The following is a 9,283-nucleotide window of genomic DNA, read 5'->3' as shown; positions in this document are numbered from 1 at the left end:
TATATATATATATATATATATATATATATATATATATACTAACTGCTTATAAAAGTATTTTAGAAAAATTATAGCTAATAGGCATTTCTCTACTAATTCTATTTTAAATCAAATTGCTATTCTATATCTTTTTATACTAATTATATATATAGAACTCTCTAAATTTATATATATATAGAATTTGCATTATATTTGCAAATAGTATAATAGGCTATATATTCTTTCTAGTTAGCCTTAAGTCTTATATTATCAGCTAGAGATCCGCAAAATAAGGAGTTATACTTATCTAATACCATTCAATTAACTACAGCCTCTTAAGGAGCTTTTTAAATATAATAATATTAATCTTAATATATATTTACCCTAAGATATAATTATAGTATATAAAAAGATTCTTAAAGGGTAGATCTTTCCCTAAAATACCCCTAAGAACTTAAAGCTCTCTATATACTTATATCTATAGGTATAATTAAAAGTATATATACTTAGCGAGAAATAGCTAGCTATTAGTCTTCTAAAAACACCTATAGGTAAGATTAATTATATATAGTCTTATTTAGCTGTATATAATATTAATATACAGCTACTTAACTAAAAGACTTAAAGTAATATTAATTAAGATAAGATTAATTATAAGGTTAAAAGCTAGCTTTATACTATTCCTTAAACCTCTATAGTAAGGCCTTTAATTATAAAGGGCGCCTTTTAGCTTTTTTTTAATCTTATTTCTCTTTATTCTCCTTACCCCCTTAATCCTTATCTAATATTATAGATTAAAGAAATGCCTTAAATACATCTAAATCTTTATATTATCTCTTTTCTTTACCTTTTATCTTCTTAGCCTTAACCTTAACCTTAATTTTAGCTTTAATATTATTCTCTTTCCTTTTATCTTATATAGGTTCCTTCTTATTCTTTATCTCCCTTTTAATCTTTATTATACACTTTAAAGCAAGTATCTTAATTTCTACCTACTTAATTGCCTGCTTATTAGGCCATAAGATATCGCTATCTTCTAAATTATCTTATATATTAAAGTATAAAAGCATAAAGAAAACTAAAGCTTTAGCCCTTATAGAAAGTATAATACTTATTGCCTTAAAAAAGTCCTTTAGCTATAAGGTCTTATAAATAGCATCTCTATATATAATAGGTCTATTTAAATATATACCAGTAATATAGCTACTAATAAGCTTCCACTTTATTAATAAGAACTCTTTATAGCAGCTTAATATAATAAAATAAACTATTTTATTATAAGATAAAAATATAAAGCCTAATAAGGCTATAATCTTACTTTTAATATTTTTACTTTTAACTCCTTTATTATACTTTAGTATAAAAATGCCTAAAATAACTTCCTTAAAGTATTCTAAAATAATATAAAATATAGCCCTTAATTTAATAGTAATTATACTCTTATAGCTTATTACTATAATACTATACTGCTAGCTCTTAATAGCTATATTAATAGCATTAATATATATAATAGGAATTAGTTATATTTATTTAGTTTAAATCGTTATTAAACTAGGCCTAGAGGGGCTGCTTATAGTAAGGTTAATAACCTTAATAGCTTTAATAAGTAGTTATTAATAAAACAGGCAAAAACTAGCTTCTCTAAAGGCCTTTAATTCTATATAAAGTTTATTATAGCTGCAGCCAGTTTTAAGGCAGAATTTAGTATAATCTATAATAATAAAAGTAAAAGTAAATAATTTGGCTTTAAATGGCATACTATAGGCTTATATAGGTATATATAAGAGAGAGGGCTATAGCCCTTAGTATAGGCCTTAGTCTATAGTGCTGTATTATAGTAATAATATTTAATATAATAATATTATATTGCCTAGAAGCCTAAAGGGGCCTTTAGTGCTACATTAGGGTAGATAGAGTAAAAAAAATCCCTTAAGATAAATTTTGGCATAGATATCGATTTGGCCTTCTGTATCTCGGAATGATTGGCATGCTAGAGTCCGAGCTTTACTGCTAAAGCTGATAAAGCTAGATCGGTGGTGTCACTAGTCCAGTCCTGGGAAGCATCGTCAAAAACTGTGATAAATGCATCCATCGAACGGTCTCGATGTCGTTAGATGGACGGAGGCTTCATTGTTGAGATAGCATTGGGTTACGCAAGCTGAATGGCACCTGCAGATCCGTGGTTCATATCATCAGGGTTCATGAATTGAGCCTCCCTTCTGTGGGCCAGTTTAGGGTAGTGGAGATTTAATCCACGTACAAGTCAGATTGTGAACGCGAAATGTGCTTGGAAGTAATAAAATCTTATGCTTGACTCTTTGGAACTATTTCTTTATACTTTGCATAAGAGATAAGATAGGACGCAGAAGATAGGCAGTTGCATGTATCCCGAGTCTGCTGTCATTTGTGTCTGCCGAGAAGTTTGATTCTTCCCCTCATCATCACCCTGCGTTAGCGTCAGGGTATTTGATACCCGGACTGTGAGCTACCGAAGAGACCAATCAAGCTGCACCAGTTTCAACACTGACTGGGTGGTATTCTGCCCCCTTTTCTGTTTATCAACAAGGGTTCTACCCGGTTTGAACGACATGTCAGAACTCTAGATCTTGTATCTGCGTTGTGTAGCTGAACCAGCGTCGGAAAGGAGACCAATAGATCAATTCGATGACGTATGAGGCCCGAGCATGGAAGGCCAACTCGCGAGGCAGATGAACCAATCAACATCTGCAGCTTGCCAATTTTGATACTCCATCCAAATAGGAAATTCATAACTCCGCCTTGACCTCTTCCCACTTTTTCCAGTGGCAAAAGGCCCTCACAAGCGAAAATGGTAGTCCTTCACTGCAACATGCCAACATTGGAGACGAGGACATGTCTTCGCAGCCAAAAGGCTTCGCAGCATCGGGTATCCAGCCAAGGAGGCAACCTCGGCGCAGTAAAGGATGCTTGACGTGCCGCAAACGCAGGGTCAAATGCGGTATGTCATTATCTCTCAAGGTTCTGTTCACGGCTGATGACCATAGATGAACAGCGACCAACCTGTCAGAGGTGCAGTAAAGGCTTTCATCCATGCCAATACGACGACAATCTTGTATTTGTAAACCATTTACATGATGCTGCCAAAACTATCCGACCTCAAGATGCTCACCTTCAGTCTCTAAATGCCTTGACCCAAGGGGAGGACTTCAAGCAAATGCCTGTCACAATCGACTTGCATGGTTTTAAGAATGAAGTAGTCATATCGTTCTTCGTCAAAAACTTGTTTGTACTGGTCAAGTCACCTCTCAAAGACGGATCATCAATCCTCAATCTTTTCTCAAGCGAGGCAGACTCAACAGCAGGTATGTCAGGCTTATGTGTTGCAGAAGCCTTCTTCTCTAATATGCACTGCATACCTGAACTGAGAGTCCATGCCTCTGCACTGTATGGAAGAGCGATCCAAAAGCTGAAGGCCGATCTTGGGACGAGGACTGAAGCGTCGAGGCCTCCCCTTCATACCACCATATGGAGTGCGCTGTTCCTTGGCGTATATGAGATGATATCTTCTGATTCCATGTCAAACTGGCTACAACACTGTCATGGTGTCGCAGCATTGGTACGATAGCCGTGCACCAATTGTTGATTAGATTTCGCTAACGTTGAAAGACGGAAATAGCAGGACCTTATGGATTCCAGGTGGACGCGGCAAAGCCCATTCTACAGATCAATAGATCATTCATAGTAAGCTTTCCCCCTTTACAACTGACCTATTGCTAAGTGTTTTAGTCCATCGGTGCTATGGCCAACCGAAAGCGCATCTTTCTAGAACAAGATGAGTGGAAGCATATACCATGGGCGTTGCAACCCATGTCAAAGACGATTGGAGATTTCCTGCAAGATATTTTATGCGACATCCCTGGCATGATGGAGGACCTCGATAATGTTTTCAAAGCGAAGAGTTCCCCAGTGTCTGCAAATTTTATAAGCCAAAAGTTGCAGGCGTCTTTCGAACAGCTCAGCTCTTTACGAATCTCATGGAACTTCATATATCCTCATAGTTGCTGGAGACAGAAGAGGGTACACGGGTCATCAGAACTAGCCCATGACACACTGGAGCAATTCCTATGCTTCTCTGATCTCGAAAGAGCCATCGAATTTGTTTACTTCAACACAACTCACTTGATATTGCATTCAATACTGGGGCAGTTGATATCATTGCCAGACAACTATTGCGTCTTCGATGAAGGTATGTCTCCCGACGAAAGTCAATTTCCAGAGGCATCGGAGCTTGTGTTCTGGAACCATGAAAACCGGTACCGCAACGCACAGGCGATATGTCAATGCGTTGATTATATGTTACAGAACGAAAGTGGTGCATCGGGAGCGTTCAACCTGCTATTCCCACTGAAAGTCGCTTATAATCACCTGAGCGATTTTCCGATCATTCAAGAATGGGTTGCGAGAGTTATGGAAAGAATATCTACTACGAAAGGACTTTTCATTGGGGCGCAGATCCTAGAGAAATATTGAGAACTGCTTTGCTTGGCCTGCGTCCTAAGGTTCACCAGCGCTCGCCATCAACGAACTGATTGCCGCTAACGGTACGCGATGCTGGAAACAGTTCATTGATTAAATTGACCGTTATTTCAATGTAATTCAATGAGAGTGACTCCTTGATCATTTGTGCCGGCGATTCCGGATCGTCGTAAGAAAGCGGGATTCTCAGCTTCCGTGGTGGGGCCGGATCGCGAGGTGCTGTCTAGCGTGGCTCCGCCGAAGCTGACGGATCATCGTCTCAGACTACTCTTACAGGAACTGGAGTGCGAGGTGAAGTGTTAGTCAAGCTCGAACATGGCACTGCCACTGATCAAAGAAATTATTGAATTATGAGCGCATCAGCAGCAAGATTATTATAAAGTAGTCCCTTCTCGCAGTCTCAGTCAAGTCTATCAAATGACCACAGTCTTCTCTTTCATTTTCATCATGCAGCTCAAGACTTTTACGTTGCTTTTCGCAGTGCAAACTACCATTGCCAGCCAAGTAAAATGGGCAGGGTAGGTTTAGCATGATCATCTATCAAAGGGAAAACTGACTTACATGTGCAGTGTCAACTTGTTTGGTCTCGCCAACGATGTCAACATCCTCGGATCAGCTTACAACACCTTCCTCGACCTGTCCTGCAGGCCAAGTTATCACAGCTATCCATACATCAATACAGTTGAAGACTACAAGTCATGGCACGACAAAGGCTTCAATCTCTTTCGAATTGCTACGGCTTGGCAACATGTCCAGACCTCGCTTGGGGGCAGCCTGAATGAGACCAACATGGAAGCAGTTGACAAGCTGGTCAAGGCTATTACCGATGACGGTGGACAAGCCATCCTGGATATTGTAATTAGACATCGTCCCCTTTCATTTCGTTGTACGCACACTGATTGTTCCAGCACAACTATGCACGTTGGTACTGCGCCGTGATTGGACAACCTGAAGTGTCATTCCTCAACCCCAACATCACCATCACGAACGACCACTTTGCCGATCTCTGGACAAGGCTTGCCGAAAGATACAAATCAAACCCCAAGGTCATCTTCCAACTCATGAATGAACGTATGTAAAATCCCGAGCACCTCTCAACCCATAGTCCATTGCCTGTGGTCAAACTGACAGTTCTCCAGCTCATGATCTTGACATCACCAAATGGGGCGTGACAAACCAGGCTGTAATCCTTGCGATTCGAAATGTCACCGACAAACAGAAAATCCTTGTCTCAGGAACACAATTTGCTCGCCTTGTTGACTGGGAGGCTTTCTCTCAACCAGGTATCGGTCCCGGCCTCATTCAAGACCCCGCCAACAACACTCTCTACGACTTCCACCAGTACTTTGACGATATCGCCGGTGCATATGGTCTCTGCGAACCCTGGAGTGGTTTTGTCAAGAGGTTTGAGGAAGTCACTCACATCTTGCGCCGTAATGGCTTTCAAGGAATGGTCACAGAGTTTGGAGGTGGACCTTTCCCTCAATGTGCTGACACGATTCAATCTATGCTGGCATTTCTCGATCGCAACAGTGATGTCTGGTATGGATGGACTGCTTGGGGTAGTTTCAATGAGGGCTCAGACTTGTACCTGAGTTTGGACAAGAACTCAACCTACAACCTTATCACTAGGACTCTGGAAAAGTTCGCTCCGAAGTAGACTCGTACAGTTGATGGAATGTGAGGAAGTTGGACGGGTGTGAAAGGGCGAGGTAGCATATTGTATCTTGGAATTATCTACATGACGAAAGTCGAACTGAGTTTCAATCAGAAAGAACTCAATAGTATTTTGGCTGTTTAACTTTGCCAGTTCAAGAGAGAAGCAACGCGTGCTCTAAGAAGGCACCCCTTCATTTCTCTGGCTTCTGCCCATATACAACATATCTTCGATAGGTTAGCTTATTGTATTGCCGATGTAGCTCCTTGACTTACATAGGCCAGTAAGAATGAATAGTTCTGTCTTTCATTTCGCGGCGAACCTTGGCGAGTAATACATCCAGCTCTTCTTTAGTCCAACCGAGGACACGTGTATAGACAGCAGAGCTGAGACCTTCGAGGCCCGAGCTGATGTTCTCAAGATTCCAAGCACCTACACGCGGTCAGTATCTTCGCAAACCTAGAGAACTGGAGCAAGGATTTATGCTCACCAAGCTCCTTGTGCTTCTTGTATCTCGGCCAGGTATTCTGAGGCCACTTGAACACGACCTGTTGGACGTTCTGAAAGCCCTGGGCTTCGAGTTGTTCCTTGTACTTATTCGCCCCATCGAATGGTCTTCCAATCATCTTTGTGCCGTCCAACAATCTGGTGACCCATTCATGAGTTGCCGAGTCTTTTGCGAGAGTTCCATCATCGCTGGTAATTGGATAAATGTCTGCCAGTTCGATCCAGCCGCCGGGATTGAGATTGTCATAGGCCTTGGCGAAGAAACCGGGCCAGTCAGCGATGGATGCAGTCATCATGCGACTGTAGATGAAATCGAACTTGACATGAAATGTCCACGGCTCTTCAATATCGTCGACCTGGAAGCTCAAGTTCGGAGGAACGAAGGGACTTTGGATGGGGCTGAGATCAATACCGATGACCGAAGCGCTGGGATGCTCATCGGCGAAGTCCATGGCCCAGAGTCCAGTACCTGTCCCAACGTCGAGAACATTGTGTAGTTGACGACCTTCTCGGCCGGCGGGGGATAAATAGAGCTTGTGATCAAAGGTGAGAAGAAAAAGATGATGTTGTAAATCGAGCCTATCCTGCTCCTGCTCGTCGTTGGGGATCACATACTGGCCGTCCTTATACGCGTGATAGGTGCGGCCGTTCTCTTGGCGATACTTGAGGATGCTTGAGGTAATTGACGAAGTGGAGCTCCCTTCAATTGAACCAAGAGAGTCAGTATCGCTAGCAGTGTTGGTATCAGCCTCATCAACTTCTAGCGCCACGGGATCGGCAGTCGAGATAGGGTCGGCCATTATGTCGACAGTAATAACAATAGGTGAGGGATAAAATTGCATGTCGTGATTGGAACGTGAGGGGCACTTCAAATGCTGGCTCGGCTAAATGCCCCGGTGTGTTCATCGCCAAACCAACAAACTAGCGATCTCTAACAAGGGTGTTGAAAGGTTAATTAATTGACTCTACGGCTACCAGCGCAACTATTTTACAATATTAAATGCTCAGAACGTGAAAACTTTACTAACACCCTCCGCAAAATTCGTGGCAAGAGCTTTGTGAATAGCGACACCGGCATGATATGTATCAGTCCAGAGGCACTCATTTGCACCATAGCATGTCGCATCCTTGGCCCCATACTCTTTGAAGTTCTTGACTGCGGTGTCAAAAGTAGGTTTCGTGTCAAACACGGTCACCTCGATACCTGAGCCAGACTTTGAAAAAGTAGCAGCGCGCTCAGTCAGAGCTTTGTTATAGGCAATGATGTCTGCACGAAGCGTCTTGAGGTCTGATTCGGACTGGCCGATCATAGCCGGAATTTGGTCCGCGAATGCTGGTACGGCATTAGTTTGGGTTATGGAATAGGGGAAAACGACTTACGAGGAACAGTGAGGAGGGCGAACTTCTTTAGTCCAGCCTCAGACAGCATCTTCAAAAGCTCGAAATACCGATCCATAGTCTTCTCAATTGGCGCTGCCGATTTCTTCCAGAATGGTTCACCGAGATCATTGATCCCGATCCATACGGCGACAAGTGTTTCTGCAGAACTGATTTTGTTTGCGACATATTCTCTGTACTGGGCCACCTGATCATCAACACAGTACTGTGCATATGTCGAGACGATTTCTTTATCAACGGTAGCGCCAGTGACAGCAAAGTCATAAGTCAGGACCGAAGAAGTATTCAGCACGCTGGCCAATTGGCCCACCCAGTTCAATCCATTTGCTGTTGTCTGTCCTGGTAGAGCGGGATTTCCGAGAGGGCTGCCAGGGCTGGGCAAGTCGCCTCCGGGCCAGAAGCCGACAGTCGAGTATGAATCGCCACTGAGAGCTTTATGAGAACGATAGCATCAATGGAAAAGAGAAAGCTTACAAGACGACCAGGTTCTTGGCAGCACCAGCGGCTCTGGACAATACAGGGGTAGCTGTCGCCTGGGACAGTCCAGCTGCCAGACTCAAAAGTTGAAGAAATGACCTCATTTTATAAGTATAATACAACAAGAAGAACAAAAGAAGACAGGGAAACAAGAAAGACAAGTTCACAACCATCCATGACAAGGGCGCTTTAGCCTTTAAACTGATTACCTTGACCCGCAGTGTCCCTACCAAGATGTTTCATCCGGAAGATTGGTAGTGTTTCATGAGACAGCGTCCGATTGGTGGAAATTGGATAGTGATTAGAGCGATGAGTGGTATCTCGCTTTTGAAGTCCGTTGGGTGAATGTCAAAGGAATTATAATTAAATTACGAACCAAAGTAATAATATCCTTTAGAAGTAATTCTAATCATATTCAGCGGAAATGTGGTGACCAGCATGGAAAATACAGCAGTATGAGTTTGGCTTACTGACCATACAGATTTTCGCTTGTAATAGCTGAGCGCAGAACGTGTTGTTTCCAGTTGGGCCTTGCGGCTAAGCGCTTAGATTCACCACCTAGAACTCAGTAGCCAGAACGTTTCTAACTTTAAAGGCAAAAATCTAGGACTTTAGGTATAGCGATAGGAAGATGGTATGACTCTTCGAAAAGAGTTGGAGTCGACAGACCTAGCCGATTTGGAGACCGAGTTGACCAACCGGGCGAAGGGGAGTTTTTTTATTTGGGGTAGTTGGAGATATTGGAGCAAC

At 42.2% G+C, this 9,283-nt stretch overlaps 4 protein-coding genes; 2 read left to right on the top strand and 2 right to left on the bottom strand.

Moving 5' to 3' along the window:
* Nucleotides 1-2,850: 2,850 nt before the first annotated feature.
* FFUJ_14768 (uncharacterized protein) lies at nucleotides 2,851-4,488 on the top strand (the record flags this gene model as incomplete). XM_023576738.1 has 4 exons in its annotated part: nucleotides 2,851-2,956; nucleotides 3,003-3,574; nucleotides 3,625-3,699; nucleotides 3,745-4,488. The coding sequence occupies 4 exons, from the start codon at nucleotides 2,851-2,853 to the stop codon at nucleotides 4,486-4,488; spliced, it is 1,497 nt and encodes a 498-aa protein (XP_023429836.1).
* A 453-nt stretch (nucleotides 4,489-4,941) lies between these two features.
* On the top strand, nucleotides 4,942-6,154 carry FFUJ_14767 (uncharacterized protein; the record flags this gene model as incomplete). XM_023576737.1 has 4 exons in its annotated part: nucleotides 4,942-5,012; nucleotides 5,064-5,349; nucleotides 5,403-5,565; nucleotides 5,634-6,154. 4 exons carry the CDS (start codon nucleotides 4,942-4,944, stop codon nucleotides 6,152-6,154), a joined length of 1,041 nt encoding a protein of 346 aa, XP_023429835.1.
* A 190-nt stretch (nucleotides 6,155-6,344) lies between these two features.
* Nucleotides 6,345-7,458, bottom strand: FFUJ_14766 (related to methyltransferase; the record flags this gene model as incomplete). XM_023576736.1 has 3 exons in its annotated part: nucleotides 6,345-6,378; nucleotides 6,427-6,583; nucleotides 6,642-7,458. The coding sequence occupies 3 exons, from the start codon at nucleotides 7,456-7,458 to the stop codon at nucleotides 6,345-6,347; spliced, it is 1,008 nt and encodes a 335-aa protein (XP_023429834.1).
* A 204-nt stretch (nucleotides 7,459-7,662) lies between these two features.
* On the bottom strand, nucleotides 7,663-8,637 carry FFUJ_14765 (uncharacterized protein; the record flags this gene model as incomplete). XM_023576735.1 has 3 exons in its annotated part: nucleotides 7,663-7,991; nucleotides 8,039-8,481; nucleotides 8,531-8,637. 3 exons carry the CDS (start codon nucleotides 8,635-8,637, stop codon nucleotides 7,663-7,665), a joined length of 879 nt encoding a protein of 292 aa, XP_023429833.1.
* Between the last annotated feature and the right edge of the window lie 646 nt (nucleotides 8,638-9,283).

Source organism: Fusarium fujikuroi, chromosome FFUJ_chr04 (assembly GCF_900079805.1).
Source record: "Fusarium fujikuroi IMI 58289 draft genome, chromosome FFUJ_chr04".
In the NCBI taxonomy this organism is placed as follows: Eukaryota; Fungi; Ascomycota; class Sordariomycetes; order Hypocreales; family Nectriaceae; genus Fusarium; species Fusarium fujikuroi.
This window is presented reverse-complemented; position numbering and strand designations above follow the sequence as displayed.